The sequence below is a fragment of the Mirounga angustirostris genome, unplaced genomic scaffold, assembly GCF_029215605.1.
Source record: "Mirounga angustirostris isolate CCGP_5_RB_7025 unplaced genomic scaffold, mMirAng1.0.hap1 SCAF_14, whole genome shotgun sequence".
NCBI classification, from domain to species: domain Eukaryota; kingdom Metazoa; phylum Chordata; class Mammalia; order Carnivora; family Phocidae; genus Mirounga; species Mirounga angustirostris.
Genome location: NW_026991722.1, coordinates 46,710,195 through 46,729,026, shown reverse-complemented (window position 1 = coordinate 46,729,026; position 18,832 = coordinate 46,710,195). Strand labels below are relative to the sequence as shown.

The 18,832-nt window shown below is 44.7% G+C and overlaps 1 protein-coding gene across 2 annotated transcripts in view; it reads left to right on the top strand.

Annotated features, from left to right (window-relative positions):
• Positions 1–1,151: 1,151 nt before the first annotated feature.
• The window catches only part of TTC39C (tetratricopeptide repeat domain 39C), a 101,640-nt gene continuing 83,959 nt past the window's right edge, over positions 1,152–18,832 (top strand). For both annotated transcript variants that reach the window (XM_054510343.2, XM_045886916.3), the window contains exon 1: positions 1,152–1,453. Coding sequence is in view for 1 of the 2 variants with exons in the window: in XM_045886916.3 (XP_045742872.1) it covers positions 1,287–1,453 (167 nt within the window). In the remaining variant the exon portion in view is untranslated. The remainder of the gene's footprint in view (positions 1,454–18,832) is intronic.

The following is an 18,832-nucleotide window of genomic DNA, read 5'->3' as shown; positions in this document are numbered from 1 at the left end:
TATAAGAACGACAATGACTTAAGAAAGGTGGTCCGATTTGACATTAAGAACATAATCTTGATTGTCACAACATATTTAGTGATTTTGCTAAAATAAAGGTGAAAAATAGAAATTTCTGGAAAAACATAAACATTACTTGTGAATTGTCTCCATAATATTACCCACGCAGACATTACCAGCCCATCATTAGAACAGTCAGACATATGCAATAATGACTGAGTTCCGTCATCTTTGACATTTTACTGATACTCGATCATATAATAAACCAGAGCTTTATGCTTATATTTTCTGTTTCATTGGTATGAAAGTATAATTGTCAGGGTAATAATAGAAAACACTTGAAGAGCTTAATTTATAAACTTTAAATATTTAGGCATTTGCCACATTAGCCTCCATTTGTCCTCTTGCCCCATGGGGCAAAAATGTTGGTGGCGGCCAGAGAGGGTGCGTACCAGGATCCAGGATCCTCCCGGCTCTATTCCTCAGCGCGGGGCTCCCGGCAGCTAGCCGGCAGGTGCCCTCCGGCCCCGCCCCCGCCTCCCACCTCCTCGGGGATTGGCTACCTTGGGCTAGGGGGGCGGCCCCAAGGTCGGGATAAAGTTGGGGGTCGCGGGCGCCGCCGGCTCCAGGTTTCAGGCACTACGCACTAGGGTAGAGTGCGCCGAGTGCGGCCAGGTGGTCTCCAGCCGTGCGCTCTCGCTGCGTCCCAGGCGCAGTTCCCCATCCCCCTTTCGAGCCCGCTTGCTTCCCCGCGACCCCCAGGTGCGGCTCTTTGGGAGGGAAAAGTCAAAGTCCGGGCCTCAGTGCCTCGCGAGTGTCCGAGCAGGCTCAGCGCGCTGGCCCAGGGCGGCGGGGCGAGGGGTGCGGGGTGGGGACCCGGGCCGGGAGGGACCCGGGCGGCGCGCCGAGGCTGCAGGAAGCAGGGGCGGCGGCCGCTCGGGCCCTGGCTTGGCGGGGTGAGAGACACCCGGAAACGGATTCCATCGGGTGCCCGCGCGAGGGGAGCGTCTCGGAGGGAGCGGGAGGAGCCGGCGGGCGGGCGGCTGCTGAGTAATTCCCGCGGCGGCGGGAGGTGGCGGCCTGGGCGCTCCCGTCCCCCGCCGCGCTGCAGCCGGCCCGGCTCCTCCCCCCGGCCCGCCCCGGCCCGCCCAGCCGCGCGCCGCCCCTCCCCCGCCCCGCTCGGCTGCGCGCCGCTCCGGGCAGGTAGAGCCGCGCTGCGGGCGCGCCGGGGCCGCAGCAGCTGTCGCCCCACCTCGCCTCGGCCCTGCGCACAGCCTCGCGCGCCCATGGCGGGCTCGGAGCAGCAGCGGCCGCGGCGGCAGGACGACGGAGACTCGACCGTGGCGGCGGCGGCGGCGGCACCCCTGCAGGACGCGGAGCTGGCCCTGGCTGGCATCAACATGCTGCTCAACAACGGCTTCAGGGAGTCGGACCAGCTTTTCAAACAATACAGGTGACTGACGCGCCCTGCTCCCCCGCCCGGGCCACGCGCCCCTCCGGGCCGGCTCCCGCGCCGCGATCTGCCGCGGGCCCCAGAAGCCGCCTCCCCCTCCCGTGGGTCACTAATCCCCGGCCCCGGTGACCAGGTCGCCACCCTCGGCCTGCGCTGCAACCGGCGCTTCTGCGCCTTTGTCACATCGCCCCCTTCCACCCCCGTTCCGTTGTCCTTTCGCCCCGCGGGACCCGCCACCTGTCCTCCCCGCGCTCCCGCAGTCTCCCGTCACTTTCTCGGCCCCCCCCCCCCCCGAGAGGGGCGCCCAGTGCTTGTCCGCTTCTCTCTCACGGGTCCCGAGCCCGTTGGTTTGGGGACCTGGGACCGGATGCGATGGGAGGCAGCTGGGAGCCTCAGACTCTCAGTGCTGTGCCCGAGCCGCCTTTGTGACACAGAGCGCGCCAGCTGCATCGTGCCCTTTTCTTGTGCCTCGCGTTGCTTTGCATCGTTGTGCGTTCCAAACGCTTTTCTTGTTTGAAAACACATATGCGTAATTGCCTGCTAGTGCGGGAATGAAAAAGAAAACTCAACCGAACTCGGCTTGCTCACCTCTCTCTGCCTGTCTTCTGGACCTCAGTCCTCAAAATGAGTTCCTAATGCCTTTCAAGCGAGTGTACTTATTATGGACTTCTCTAACTTGAGGAAGAAAATGGAGGGATTGTAAATATATGTAAGGGTGGAAGGGAGAACACGTGTGCTCAGTTAGTTGCTTTTTAAAAATTCGTCTCCTAAAAAAATGAATCAAAAGAACTGAAACCCGTTATCGTTCTTCTGTGAGTGGGAGGAGCCTTCAGTTTCACTGGGGACCAGAAGCATCTGCTTTCTGGTTTAGGAAACAAGTTTGTGATTTGCCCTTCCAGTGTTGAGTCTCAAGGATGTTGATTAGCAACTTCCCTGTAGGTGTTTAAGGGACAGATGCTTCACACTTTTTCAGACCTGGGTGGTTTGGTAGGAATGAAGGGACCGTTGTGCATCTGTGATTATGAGCCATGGTCTGTAAGGAAATGAGAGGAGGGATAGGGGAGGTAGAGACAGATGCGTTTCGTTTTCTGACTTAAAAGATTGGTGGTTCTACGGTTGGAGCTTTCACTTTTTAATGGTAAAGCGAGTATCTCACTCAACTATGAACTCTTCACTAAAGACCATTTACTCTTAAGGCAGTTTTTTGTTTAAAAAAAAAACAAAACCCCAAAGTGGAAACATCTTAGCTTTACTCAGGCCATTTTATTTTTAAAGGCTACCAGGCTGATTTCAGTCTGAGAATGTACTTCATGAAAAAACCACATGTGAGTGTTTGGTACAGTGCTCTGATTTTTTTTTTTTTTTTTTTTTTAAGATTACCAGTTGTGTTGTATGAGAGAGAAGGCTGGAGAAAACCTGAGTCAAATTAAATTTACTCTTTGACTCAAGATACTGTGCTTGCCTATTTCAATACTTCTTGCTTTTGAAATGTTCTTACTTGTTTTAACATTTTTTTCTAAACTGCTTTCATGTACTTAAATAGCACCTTGTTTCTGTATATTGAAAGCATGAAATAAGGCAGAAATACTGTTATCTAGACTATTTTATGTGCCGTTAAAAGAAGGCAGATTATGAGTGATAGTTATTTTCTCAGAGAAACTGATGCACCTAAAAAGGAGTTTCTCTGTGGGTGAGTGTGTTGAGGGTAGAGGAGGGGGAGGTGTCCAGGGAGGATTTACAGTATATAGACAGGAACTGTCTGTGTGTGTGTGTGTGTGTGTGTTTGAGATTCATTTTATTTTAGAGCGGACAGGCAGGGGGAGGGGCAGAGGGAGAAGGAAAGAAGCAGACTCCCCACTGAGCCAGGGCACCCAAGACACAGGGCTCAGTCCCACAACCCTGAGATCATAGCCTGAGCTGAAATCAAGAGTTCCCCACTCAACCGACTGAGCCCCCCCACAGGCGCCCCTACTTGTGTTTTGAAATAAAAGATGAAACTATTGTAGTATCTGTTTTCTGCCAGGCACAGTGCTGGCATATTCTTGCTTATATTCTTATATTCTCACTATTCTGGTGACAACAAAAGGGTGAGCTGTATTTTTATCATGACAATTTTATCATGAGGGGCTTGAGTCTCCGTGTTTAGCTTGGACCAGGACACAAGCGTAGTGGTTCTAAATCAGGGCTCTTTTCATTATCTCATTCTGCCTCACTAAAATTATTATACAGTTGACCCTTGGCCAACATGGGTTTGAACTGCATGGATCTACTTCCACATGTATTTTTTAACAGTACTGTAAATGTATTTTTGCTTCCTTGTGATTTTTTTTTTTTTTTAAGATTTCCTTTGTCAGAGAGCATAAGCAGGGAGAGCGGCAGGCAGAGGGAGAAGCAGGCTCCACGCTGAGCAGGGAGCCTGATGTGGGACTCGATCCCAGGACCTCTGGGATCATGACCTGAGCCGAAGGCAGACGCTTAACCGACTGAGCCACCCAGGCGTCCCTTCCTTGTGATTTTCTTAAGAATTTTTCCTCTAGTTTTCTTTATTATAGGAATACAGTATGTAGTACAACAAACAAAATACTATCAATAAGGCTTCTGGTCAACAGTTTGTTACTAGCAGTTAAGTTTTTGGGGAGTCTTGGTGCCCCTGACCCTCATACTGTTCAAGGGTCAACTGTATTTTGTGATTTGCCTTCTGATCTTATTTTCTAGTAATTTAAACTTTTTAAAGGTGTAGACAGTGGTAGCATTTTGCCGTGAGCTTTCCCTTGATCCCTCTAATTTGTCCATGATGTGGGATGGCCTTGCATTCTTGCCACCTCCCAATGTGCTGCTGGTCCATATTTTGGCAAACACACTTGTGTAGATGTGTGGTTGTGGACCAGAATCCCGTAACCAGGGTTACAGTTGTAGTTTTGCCACTTTTTGTAGCTGCTGACTTTGGTTACTCAAAATTTGCTTCCTCGCTTATAAAATGGGAGTAGTGTACATCATAATGTGGTTGTTAGGATTAAAAGAAATAATCCATGGTAGCTGGCACAATGTAAGCCCTCAGTAAACGCTAGCTAGCTTTATACTTGATGCCTTCCGCACTATTGTGCTTTCTTCTTGATGGCATAGTTTGAGTAGAAGGAAGAAACATCCTGTGTGCAGGTAGCTTTTATATATATATATATATATTTTTTTTTTTTTTTAATTTATTTATTTGACAGAGAGACACAGCAAGAGGGAACACAAGCAGGGGGTGGGAAAGGGAGAAGCAGGCCTCCCACGGAGCAGGGAGCCCGATGAGGGACTCGATCCCAGGACCCTGGGACCATGACCTGAGCCGAAGGCAGACGCTTAACGACTGAGCCACCCAGGCGCCCCGCAGGTAGCTTTTATATTTAAGGTTAGCCTCACAGAGGGTGTATGAAAGATTTAGATCCTCTTATGTATTGGGAAATGTGTCTTCTGTTCCAGAGTTGAATGGTCTGCTGGAAAACTTAGTGACTTTATTATAAGTACTCCAGGAACACCTCTACTCTGTTTATGGAAGAGAAAGCTATTTGGTTTTCTCCTTTCTTAGGATTGTTTTGTCACAGAAGACCATCCTTTCCCTACTAGTAAACCTTCCAGAAGCTTATCCTCATAGTTTAACAAAAGAAACATATTTTGCATCTAGTGTAACAATAACATCTTTATTAAAGCAAGAAGATCATTTTCTCATGCCACCTTATTAGCATGATAAGTTTCATGGACAGCTATGGAATGAGGAGAAATGGTTACTTCATAGAAACCTATCATGAAGGCCATTCTGAATTAATGGAAAGCCTGGATTGTGTAATTTAGATATGACATATAGGAATTAGAAATATATGCACAGTAGAGTCTTTCTTTTGAGCTGTAAGAGGCTCCTTAGTTGGGATTTTCAGAATATAACTCACTTCTACTGTAACTCTAGTAATAATGTAACAAGGTGCCCTATTCTTGGAGCTGAGACCCCATCATGCACTTGGGGATGTGTTCCCAGAGGTTGAAACAGATGGATGCTGCTGTGGGGGCTTTCTGCTTTGACCCTGAGGACACAACTTTGCACCTTCATGAGACTGACTACCCGAAATCAAATTCCTATTGTTGGCCTTTGGGCTTCGTGATCTAATGCAGCTGAGCTCACTCCCCCTCTGCGCGCCCCCCCCCCCGCACTCTTAACTGATGTTCACGTGTGTGACGGAGACTCAGAGATTTAGGTACTCAGACACACAATAAAATAGGGGCTAGTTATGTGCACAAGGAACAGGCCCTAGATTTTAGGTGTTGTGGTGTAGGTACAGTTGACAGCGGTGTGGCGAATGGGAGACGTGCCCAGGGTGCGCTCTGACCTATGGGAGTGGAGAGCAGCTGGAGTGTAACTCAGCAGGAAGGAAACTTTAGTGGAGGAAATGCTGTCTGAGCATCATGGGGGGGGGGGGGCGTTGGCAGGGGGGTGGAAATGGGTGAGCACAGCAAGCCGATCAATGTGATTAGGTTGTCCCATTGATTGGCTGATTCCGCACTTGGCATTTTCGCGGATCACTGGTCAGTCTGCATTTCCTGTGAGTCAGTGCAGCTTTTCGGGGTTACTTTGCTGCTGGTCATCCAGTTAACTCATGTTGTATGACCACCGTGTTCCTCACCGTGGCCCTCACGGCCATAATTGACTCTTGGCGCCTTTTTCTCTTTTTGGCATGTGATATTACTTTTTTAATTGGAGAACTATCCGGAGAGGTGAAGCACATTAAGCTAGGAGGAAGACAGGAGACATTTGGAGTTCTTGGCCAGAATGAAATTTGTTCTTCTTTCCTGGACTGGACGTTTATCTCCCTCCTCTCCTTGGTGCCACAGCATCTCCTCCTGCTTTAACTCCTTGTGTTCTTTCTGACCTTAAAATATCTGCAGTTCTTCCCCTGCCAACACTACCACCAATTTTTGGCTGTAGGTGTTATTAAAAAGTCATATTAAAAAAACCATTGTCCTCTAAAACAAGAAGCATATAGTGGTTATAAAGAATGTTCATTGAGGATAAATATGCATAAATAAATATGGATTTGCTATAGAACTAGTAAATAGTTGGTGTTATGGATTGTTTTTCTTTTCTGTTTTAAATTGTAAAAGTGGCAAAAATTTATTAACAAAAGGCAAGAAAAATTCATGGTAGGTAATATGTTTAGGTTTAAAATGCAAGTATGGATCCTAAATTATTTAACACAATTTATGGTACATATGACAAGGCCTTATTACCTGTGTCTTATTTGTAAGCATGTTGATTACAAGCCAGTCTTGTCATAGAGGTGGCTCAGTATAATCCAGGGATTGCAAACGGTGGCCTACGGGCCAAATCTGGCCAGCTGTCTGTTTTTGTAAATAAAGTTTTATTGGGACACAGGCACTCTTGCTTGATTATGTCTTTTCTGTGGCTGTTGCATGATACAGCAACAGTAATGAATAGCTGAGAGACCATGTGGCCTACAAAGCCTAAAATATTTACTCTCTGGTCCTTTACAGAAAAAAAAATTACTGGCCCCTGGTACAAACCAGAGTTCTGTCTGGAAAAACTCAAAAGGCCTGTGCACAAGACCTGGGCCAGTAGGTGCCTGAGCCTCTTTGCTGAAAGCTGTGGCAGGTACTTTAGAGGACGGGAAGAGCTTGTAGGACACCTGTGTTTTCTCTATGATCTGGCTGTTCCCAGACAGCAGCATGCCTGTGTCTTGCTGCTGGAGTTTATGGAAAGTCCATAGATGCAGAAATCGAAGAAAAGGAGAAGCGATGAAAAGCAGAAATGGTGTAAGGGAACTGGCAGTAAAGACAGGAAACTCCTCTGTTGCCTTTTTCTATCCTTCTCAACTTAGGGCCACGTTTGTTTAAAAAAGAAAAAAGCTCATATATTTTTTCCCCCAATTATTGTGCTTTCTGGAAAGGTCCCAATTGAATATTCATTAAAGATTCATTTTGTTTAATCGAGATTCTTAAAAATGCAACTGCCTGTAGACTAATGGGAGAGTTTATGTATAGGAAATTAACAGGAAAAAAATGAATATACTGCAGGTGTGTGTGTGTGTGCGTGCGTGTGCATGCACCCGAAAGCACACAAAGTTAAAGATGTGAACCCTTAAAGAATCTGTGTGCTCTGAGTCCTGCATGCCGCATTAACAAGTTCTGGAAGATTGCCTTCGTCACTACCCTAGTTAGAGGACTTGTACGGGTGAAATGAAGGTTTGGTGAAGGTAAGAAAACACAAAGGAAGAGAGCAAGAATACTGAAGTGTAGAACACTTCCTGTTCTAGTTACATGAAACCACTTGGAGATCCCCAAACACATCATCATATCTCAGGGGCCTAGATCTTTTTGCTCAGGTTGTTTTAGCTCCATTTTTTGCACCCCAGGCTCCTTTGCCAGGGTCACTCTCCTCCTTCCCCAGCAACAGCAGTGGGACTTTCGAAAAGCTAATGCTGAGAAGGGCTTGAGAAGAGTATAAACGAGGTACAGAAAGTAGATGGCTGTGCAGCAAAGAATTTTCCTGTTATTTCAAAACTGCCTAGTGCCAGGGCTGCGGTTGGCGGGGGGTGGGGGGGGTGGGGGGAACTCAACTCTGTCTTATACCTTTTCCACCACTTACTCTATTCCCCGAATTCTTAGTAAGCTTTCAACCCATACATAGGTCCAATTTGAGATTGAATTGCCTTTGTGGGCAAGCCTGGGAATATAGTCACCACTGAAAGCCTTTTTTAATGGGGGAAATGCATTCCAGTTTTTGAGTCTGTGACTTTGCCTGCATGTCTGGTTTTTGGTTTTTTTTTTCTTTTATTGAGATGTAATTGACATAGATGTTAGTTGCAGGTATGCAACCTAAATGATTCGCATCTGTTGTGAAGTAATCACTACAATAAGTCTAGTTGATATCCCTCACCATACATAGTTACAAAAACATATTTTTGTATAAAACTATCCATAAATTTGCTGCCTCAGAAGAGAAAGTCCTGACTTCTTGGCAACTGATTTGGAGATTGAAATAGGGGCTTTTATTTTTTCATGTGTGAAGGTGGATGATGATTTGCTGTCTCAGTCCTTTTCCTCAGCTGGGTTTGCTTTCTCCATCTCTTCCTTCTTGCTCAAGGATTTCAGAACACAAGAAATATATATATACACAGCAGGTAGTTACTCCTGTCTTACAGGAAGATGATCTGTTATTATGGGGAAAACCCCTACACAGTGTCTGTCCCCTCCCCACTCGTCGTGCTGGGGTATTTTGTATCAGCTAACTTGTTCTGACTTATCCAAGGTGGTAGGAGGCCTCAGTGGCCCTGCAGGCTCTTTCTGTCCCTTTCTCCAGCACTGGTGATGTCTGCACGTTGTTTACACAGCTGCCTGTCTGTATGAGCAAGCTGAGATGGTAGAGATAGGTGGACTTCCTGATCAGGGGTTCCTGGCTTTCCTGAGGTCGCTGGAGTAGCGTGAGGTCCAAGAGGTCTTAGGGGCATATCAACACCCCTTTGTTTGCCAGTTGGCAAGTATAGCCCAGGGGCAGTGTCCTTTAGGAGCTCTGAAAGCTTGATTATTCATCCCCGCTCCCTGTACTGATGTGCACCAGCCATGTCTCTTGACCCATGGAGGTGCTCCTGATGCCCCCTCAATTGACGCTCTGCTTCTCAGAACTCCTTTCTGGGCTTTCAGCCTCTTCCCTTCGGTGCATCCAGGCTGCCCAGTGCTTAGTGTGGGGCAGTGGGGAGCAAAGCTGCCACTGAGCACATGCTAGTCCTGACAGATGCCATCAAAGGGAGTGCGGAGTGCTCTGATGAAGTCTGCTGCTTCTGAAGTGGCCACGGGTCTCAGCTGTGCCTGGCCCCAGCAGTGGCAGCTCTGGGGGTCACAGTCCTTTGAGTGCGCTGTCCCCTGCTCCATGTTGTGTGTGGTTGAGAGGCGGCCTACCCTAACTGGCCAGTCTTTTTGGTCTTTTATCAGTCCACCTGCAAGGCTCCGGGCTACCCCTGGGTGGTGGTGGCATGACATGTGCTGGTGTTATTTGCCTCTGTGGCATGAGAAGGCAGAAATCTAGCTTCCCTACTCCAAAATCCCTGTCCTGAATTTCAGGAAGGAACTGTCTTTGGAAGAACTTGGTGGATGGGAAGGGAAACTTTCTAGAGCAGGGGCTCTCAACTGTATCAGATCTCATGCTTTCTTTTTATAAAAAATCTGTCATTCCCCTCCTGTGATCCTAAAATAAATTCATAGGTGACATAACCTGCTCACAAAAAGTCTAAAAATCCATATTATAAGGGAGAAGTAAAAAGAAATTTATAAAAAAACTACATATGTTTCAAAATGTAAATGCTCACTATTCCTTCATCAGATGATAAAGTAGTTAGGTGCTGGCATGTGTGTGTAATGAATACATTTGGATTTAAGAAAAGATCAGAACCTATTCCAAAGTAGAAAAATAAGAGAGTAGGTGCACTTTGTAGTAAAAGAAGTAACAGACCAGACTTCTCTATGTTAAGAGAAAGTGGGGAAATACCTTAATTGGAAATAGGGATAATATGCCAAGGCCAAACACTGTTGAAGTCGATCAAACGAGGAAGGGTGACATTTTTGCAATGAGCCAGGCTGCCTGTATCAGGGTAGCATTGGAATAATTAGTTTCCTGCATTAGGACCTGGGATGCGTGCTGACAACGTGTCTTGGGAAATAGGTCTCCCATCTTTAAATCCCTCACCAAGCCAAGTACTTGGGAGACCAAAACCTTTAACAGAAGTCTAGGATTAGAGGATGAATTTAAAAAGCTTACAGGGAAATTGGGGTGGGGGTGATGGGCATCCCCTGAGGACAGTATCAGTAGGATGGAAAAATAAAGATAAAACCCCAAATCGTTTCTGTATGTGGTCTTTGTGATAAATCTCAGTGTGTGACAAATTCTTAATATAGGATGGCAAAAATGAAATTTATTAATGAAAATAACTGGTATCCAGGATTTCCTGGCTCTTCAGGAGTGTTTGGCTTCGGTGTGCTTACAGGAGCGTTCGGAATCCCTGCTCCATTTCGGCCTGCGGTAGCTACGCACGCAGGCTGGGGTAGCTGTCGCGGGCTGGCAGGCCCAGTGCCACACGCAGTGCTGCTGCTGGTGACATAATTCTCTAAAATTGTGAACGAATCTCAGTAAAGGGTATATTTAAACAGTGCTGGCATGACTTTGTACTTCTTGTGCCGATGGAGGTAGGATTCAGAAGTTGTGCAGGACATGGCACGCTATGCAGGACTGTCCCACGTTGCTGGCCGCCTCACGTCCATGGCCCCTTGCACTCCTGTCATCATGGCATGCCCAGATGGCCCCGTGGATTTCCAGAACCCCTCCATGGAGAGGCACTGAGCTCGGGGCGGGGGGGCGTGAGGCTCAAGACAAGGTTTGGGCTCTGCAGCTGGAATCCTGGGGCTGCTGGGAGCAGCGCAGGGGTGACAGCAGGAGAGGGGCTGCTGGGCTGGTATGGCTGCCGCTGGAGGGGTGTGGTGAAGGCGGGGCCTCCGTTGCCTCTGCGACCACGGGCACCAGGGCAGAGCCCAGGGGTGGGGTTCCTCCACTGCTGGGCCCCTGGGGTGACTGCTCCTACACACTGGCTTTTCCAGCTCACTTGCACATGCACACGCACACATGCACACACACACGCCTGTTTCTAGGGCCCAGAGAGCTCCAGGAACGGATCTTAGCACTGGTTCTTCTGTCTCTCGCCATGTGGGTATGCAGAACCCCAGGAACCCCTTAACGGTGGGGCCAGCTTGCAGGACCTGTGTCTTTCCAGCCTCAGGTGACTTTATTTCAGAGCCCTACTCTCTCTGCCCTGTCCCCAACCAGGTCTTCCTAACGGTAAATCTCCAGGTCTAAACCGGCTCGTGGTTCACATCCTTCCCAGGAAGTGAGCAGGCTTTTTGCTAAGTAGGTCTCTCACACACACACACACACACACACACACACACACACACACACACACACACACACACACACACACACACACACACAGAGGCCAAATCCCCAGGAGTCAGGATGCAGTTACCCCAAAGTTTCATAACCAAGGAAACCATAAAAGTGATTCTTCTAAAGTGGGAGGAAATACGGCAGAATGCTTCATGACGATTTTCTGTCCCATTGTACTTAGAAGTAGTGAGTAGGAAACACCCACACATACCATATAGTGGTATGCCATTTAGATAGGGTGCCTCGATATACAGATGAAGAGTTCTCCCTGGTCCCACCCTCAACCATGACGTCAGCTGCATCCCATAATACATTTTGGTTCAACCTGTTCGTACATGCTCGATCGTACCCTCCTGTTCCTCGCTGGGCTTGGTTCGGGAAAACCAGGAGTCCGGGCATGATGCGTCTGTCTCCGAGCCCTGACCGTTCACGGCATGATCTGCCTTTCCTGCTTCAGCCTTCTTGCCGTCGAGATTGAGGCCTTGTGCCTTGGCATTGTGCTTTCGTGCCTCCTCTGCAGCAGCCCTCCAGGTTTTACTTCATGTAGATTATTCATCCGTAAAGTAACCGTCACCAGATAAACAGATTTTTAAACGTTTGTATCATTTTCTCTTTATCGCAAGTAAAAATTGTGCTATCATAACAGGCCAGGAAATGAGGGAAAATGGTGTTTTACTATCTGAATCCAAGTTTAATTTGCTAAATAACTGAGATTCAGGTTTTGAGAAACAATTGGATTAAACTAAGCTCATGCTCATGACCTCTTTAGGATTGTTTCCAGTATAATGAGTCCCTGTCAAGCCTTCAAGTGGATCCCCCCCCTCCCCATTCTGAGCAGTGAATTGCAAAATCTCAAGTTAGGTATTGTCAGTTGAATTCTGGTGCAACAAAAGACTTTACCTTTGCATCTTGTAAATCATGCTTGCCCTCTTCTTTTTTTTTTTTTTTTCTTAAAGATTTTATTTATTTATTTGAGACAGAGAGAATGAGAGAGAGAGCACATGAGAGGGGGGAGGGTCAGAGGGAGAAGCAGGCTCCCCGCCGAGCAGGGAGCCCGATGCGGGACTCGATCCCGGGACTCCAGGATCATGACCTGAGCCGAAGGCAGTCACTTAACCAACTGAGCCACCCAGGCGCCCTGCCCTCTTCTTTATGTCTGTCTATAAGAAACAGGTTGAATTCACCTGCATACTTGTGACTCTTGAACTGTTCAAGGTGAGAATGGGGCTGCTTTTTTGTAGCCCTGCAATTGTTGGAGTAATTGGGTTTCTCCCTTTCCTCCACATTTTAGCAAAGTCTGTGTCAGTTTAATTGCCCGGGAAAGTTTTGTTTCTATCTGGAATGCCATTTGCTTCAGCGGTCAACCACGTAGATCCAAATGGTTTTCGGACTGATGATTGACGAGACACTCGTTACTTTGAATTATCAAAATTACACACTGAGCTAGGAATTATTCCTCTTGAAGTAGCACAGAAAAAAAAAGGGCCATGGGAGAAGGGAAATGGCTGTCTAAAGTCGTTTAGCCAAGTGTCAAGACCAGTCATGTTGGAATTCTTAGAGATTATTGGTCTGGTGACATTGCTATTATAAAAATGGCAAGAAATAAGAGAATGGTTTGTGTGTTTCTCTGTAGCCCTTGTGTGGTATCTCAGATGTGGGCTTGGCTGATAACAGAGAGCAGTTGCGTCTAACTTGAAACTGTGAGCTTTTCTCTTTAACAGAAGAATGTTGAGTTTTATCTGTGTAAAATAAAACCAGACCTCATCGGACAGCTTTCTGTGCAAGCCTAAATTTATAGTTAAGGATGCTTAGGAATGATGAAGAAAACACAAATGAAATTTTCTTGACCTATGGCTCTACTAAAAACTAAAGGAAAATATAGGTGCCTTGGTGAGAGGCCCACACTTCCATATGAAGTTCAGAGTTGTGTACTAAGAATTATTTACTAAAACTTTTTTATGAAAAATAAGTCTCTAGTTTCACTTTGAACTGTCTCTTAACTGTATGTAAAATAGTATTTGAATTGCTTGTATGAATAGCTGAGTGTGTTTAATCTTCAATTAAAGTATTCATGCAGTTTGTAGATTATTGCCACACATAATGAAGGGACCGTATTATGACTTAAAGATGAGAAAATAAAACATGTTAAGCAATTTTGTTACTTTACAAATAACCCCTGTTGAAGGATTGGTTGGAAAGGCTTTTTAGGTAATTGATAAAATGTGTCTGGGTGATCTCTATTGGTAGAGCAAGGAGATGATTGAGTTATTTATTTGAGATAGAGAAGGGACTAATGCTAATGAGTTAGGAAGATATTTGATACACATTAATGACAGAATTAGGAAAACTAAAAAAAGTTGACTTTATTTAGCCTGAAGAGTTATTTTCAGAATGTATCATAACTCTAAATGAGCTTCAGGCCTTGAGCAATAAATGAATATGAATTAGCAAGGCTAGAGAGAGGAATTGGAATAAAGTTAGACATATTACAATCTTGTAATCATACAGGTCTTGGTCTATGCATTACTACCGTGCAGGCAAAGAGCGACAGTGAATGGTAATCAAGTGGTAATCAGTCAATGGTAATCAAGTGTGTAATCAATGTTTACTGTTAATGTGCACTGTGTCCTGTGCATTTCTTCCTTAATCCCAATTCTCTCCAGGGCCCTGAGGATAAGTAGTAGTGTTATCACTTTGCATGTGACAACTTGAAGGCTTACGGAACCCAAGTTAAGAAGATTGTGAGTGGAAGATGGTGGCCCCATCCCCAGAGTATGCTACTTCCTTGCTTCCTCCAGAAGAAACGGTCTTGTTCTGTTTAGCATTACCCAGCACTATTGCAGGTCCCTTGTTTAGTTTGATGGTCTCCTGCACATTCGGCCTTCTGGTGCTCCCAGGCTCAGCGCATGGCACCACTTGAAACAAGGTTATGCATGCCAGAAGTATAGGAGGCCCTCTTGACACGTCCCTCTTACTCACCTTCTAGTCTGAGTATCTCCATTCACTTCTCTTCATCCCCCCTCCACCACCACCTAGTTAGTCCAAGCCATCTCTGACTTAGATCACTAGTAGCCCAGCTGTCTTCATTATATCCCCTGTTCCTCGTCCATCCCCACCATGGTGGTTTTTCAATGTGTGAGTCTAACTATGTTGCCTCTGAAAAATGGTCCCCCAAAAGAATACCCAGGTCTTATTAAGGAGGACATGTGATGTAATGAGCCCTGGTTATTATATAAGACTAATGAATCACTGACCTCTACCTCTGAAACCAACAATACATTATATGTTAATTAACTGAATTTAAATTAAAAAAAGGAAAAAAAAGAATACCCATGTCTGAATCCCTGGAACCTCAGAGTGTTACCTTATCTAGCAGCCTCCAAGAAAAAGTCTTTGCAGGTGTGATGAAGTTAAAGATTTAAGATGGGAAGATCATCCAGGTGGATCTCCGGTCCACCCAGATTACATCAATGCACTCACGCATATCCTTGTAAGAGGGAGGCAAGGGGAGATTTTACACGCAGAAGGCGGAATGAAAACGGAGCAGAGAGAAAAATTTGGAGATGCTGGTCTTAAGATTGGAGTTGGTGGCTGCCCTAAGCCCAGGAATGCAGCTGTCACCAGAAACTGGAGTAGTCAGGGAATGGATTCTCTCCCCTAAAGCCTCTGGGGCGGGGAGGGTGCAGCCCTGCCACCAGCTTAGTTCAGCCCAGTGGAACTGAGTTCAGGCTTCTGGCCTCCAGAACTGGGAGAGAGAAATTCTTTTTAAGCCACCAAGTTTGTGGTGATTTGTTACAGCAACCCCAGGAAACTAGGACAGCCTACCACTACCCTCGGGATCAGGAGCAGAACCTCTGACAGGAACCCTGTGGTGTGGCTTGGCTCTGTGTGGTTTGTCCCTTGACCATCTACAGACTTATCTTTTTATTTTCTTATATTTTAAAATAATTTCATTGTGTTCCTTATAGGCTATAGCTGTACAAAGCCAAGGAAGCTCATACTGTAAAGTAGACTCATAGCTCCTTTTTTCATATGACGCTTTATATAAAAATGGAAAAGTAAAATAGCTTTAAATTGACAGTGATTTTGGTCTTAAGCTTTAGAATCTATATTAACCTTCATTTAAAGTATCAGTACTTTGGCCAGTTGTATCCTCTTACAGCCTTCTCTTACATTGTTGCGCTCTTTCCTTACTCTTTGACCTCTAACCACCACCGTCGTCTTTCAGATTCTCAGAGTTTCTCTAGGAATCCTCTTCCTTTCCTCTGGTCTTCTTATCTCGGCTTGTAATTATACAGTTAGCATTTGCCTTGCTTGGTTCTGATATGCATGGGTTTCAGCTACCAGAGTTGAGTTAAAGAAGACCAGGTAGCAGGGTTCATGTTTCGGTTACACCTGTGTTTGAACCCTGAGTGGAGGTGTTTGCGAGCTGCTAGGTGCGCAGCCCGCCAGTCACCACAGGTGTGACAGACACACATCATGATCAGTGACTGTGTCACTTCTCTCAGAGTCTGCCTCTGATTGATCACTGTGCTTCTCTTCGGCTCCCATACAGACCACAAAGCGTGTCCTTGTGTGGACTCTCTGTCTCATAACGATAAACCCACGGGACATTTTACTAAAATGGATAACCAGAAGAGGGAATTGGCCAACAAAGATGAAAGGGCAACAAAAAGTGGTAATGTTGAAGTTGAAAAGTGAATCAAGCACAAATGGAGCTATAGAAGGAAAAGCTAATGTGAGAATGTCCCAGCCACCTTTCAAGAGATGATAAAAAAAAAAAAAAAAAAAAAAAATGACACGTGCAGCCATGGGTGCCTAGTGAAGGCATTCTTTTTTTTTTTTTTAAGATTTTATTTATTTATTAGAGATAGAGCATGAGCTATGAGGAGGGACAAAGAGGGAGAGGGAGAAGCTGAGCAGAGAGCCCGACAAGGAGCTTATCCCAGGACCCTGGGATCATGACCTGAGCTGAAGGCAGATGCTTAACCAACTGAGCCACCCAGGCGCCCCTAGTGAAGGCATTCTTATCGACATAAAGGAGGAAGGTGATGTAAGGAAAAAGATGATGTCCCAGAGTTGGTGATGCAGGCAAAAAATTTCACATTAAAGGCCAGGTATTTCACAACAAAGACTAAAATGTTGGACGTTGATTCACACTTAGTAAGAAGTATAACAATTCATCAAGGCATAGCAAAAATGCTCGATGTGCATCATAAGTTACATGACAAGAAGGCAAGTGCTGTTCAAATATTCTTGATAGGTTTTTACAAAGAAATAATTTATAGCCTATTAAATGAGTTTTACTGTTTTTTTCATTTCTGTATATATTTGTAACTGACAAAATATTTAAAATTATTCTTTAATTCTAAAACAGGAAAAAATACCATTTTAACCATCTTTAAGTGTACAGCTTAGTGGTATTAAGTACGATTATGTTGTACAACTGTAACCACAGTCCATCTCCAGAACATTTTTCATCTTCTAAGCTGAAACTCTATATCCACTGAACACTAACTCCCTGTTCCTTTCTCCCCTCACCCCTGGCACCCACCATTCTACTTCTTGTCTCCCTGAATTTGACTACTCTAGGTACCTTGTATAAATGGAATCATACAGTATTTGTCCTTTTGTGACTGGCTTATTTCACTTAGCATAATATCCTCAAGGGTCCTCCATGTTGCAGCATCAGAATTTCCTTTTTAAGGCTGAATAATATTCTGTTGTATGTACGTACTACATCTTGTATATACATATGTCTTATGTATGTACCACATTTTGTGTATCCATTCATCCATTGATGGACACTTGGGCTGCCTCTACCTTTTGATTATCGTGAATAATGCTGCTAAAATATGGGTGTACAGATGTCCATTTGAGGTCCTAATTTGTTCTTTAGGGTATGCACCCAGAAGTAGACTTTCTGGATCATATGATAATTCTATTTCTAGGAGCTACCATGCTGTTTTTCATGGTGGCTGCACCATTTTACATCCCTACCAACAGTGCCCAAGGACTCTAATTTTCTCTGCATCTTTGCCAATGTTTGTTCTTTTTTTCGTAATAGCCATCTTAATGGGTGTAAGGTGGTATCTCATTATAGCTTGGATTTGCATTTCCCTAATGATTCTGATGTTGAGCTTCTTTTCAAGCGCTGTTGGTCACTTGTACAACTTTGGAGAAATATCTATTCAAGTCCTTTGCCCATTTTTAATCCAGCTGTTTGGTTTTCTTGTTGAATTATAGGAATTCTTTATATATTCAGGATGTTAATCCTTATCAGCTATGATTTGCGCATATTTTCTCCTAATCAGTGGGTCACGGTTGTCTTTTCACTCTGTTGATAGTGGCCTTTGATGGAGGAATGTTTAATTTTGGCATAGTCCAGTTTATTTTTTCTTTAATCATCTGTGCTTTTGCTGTCCATCCCAAAATCCTTGCCATATCTAATGACATGAAGCTTTTCCCAATGTTTTTCTTCTAAGAGTTTTGTAGTTTTAGCTCTTAAACTTATGTCCATTTTGAGTTAATTTTTGTGTATGGTGTAAGGTAAGCCATTCAACTACTTTTTTTTTTTTTTTTTTTGCACGTGGATATCTAGTTTTTCCCAGTACTGATTCTTGAAAAGACTCTTTTCTGATTGAATGATCTTGTCATCCTTGTTGAAAATCATTTGACCATATATGGGAGGGTTTATCTCTGGGCTGTTTTATTCCATCCGTCGGTATGTCTGTCATTGTGCTGGTACCATGCTGTTTTGATTACTGTAGCTTTGTAGTAAGTTTTGGAATCAGAAATGTGAGACCTCCAACTTTATTCTTTTTCAAGATCATTTTGGCTATTCAGGATCCACTGATTTTTCCTTATGAATTTCAAGATGGATTTTTCTATTCGAAAAACATTGTTGGGATTTTAATAGAGATTCCATTGAATCTGTAGATAGCTTTGGGTAGTATTGACATCTTAGCAATATAATCCATGACACAGGGCACCTTTCCATTAATTGGTGTCTTCAGTTTCTTTCAGATTGTTCTGTAGGTTTTAGTATGTAAGTCCTGACCTCCTTGGTTAAATTTATTCCTAAATATTTTATTCTTTTTGATGCCATGGTAAGTGGAATTATTTTTGTAATTTCCTTTCCAGATTGTTCATTGTTAGTATATAGAAATGCAACTGAATTTTATGTGTTGATTTGGTATTCTGATACTTTGCAGAATTTGTTTGTTATAACATTTTTGTGGTATTTTGGGGATTTTCTACACATAAGATCATGTCATATGTGACTAGAGATAATTTCACTTATCCCTATTTTGGATGCCTTCTGGTACTATGTTGAATATGTTGTTCAGTCTTTAACCATTGAATAGTATTTGTGGTAAATATTCATTTTGATAAAA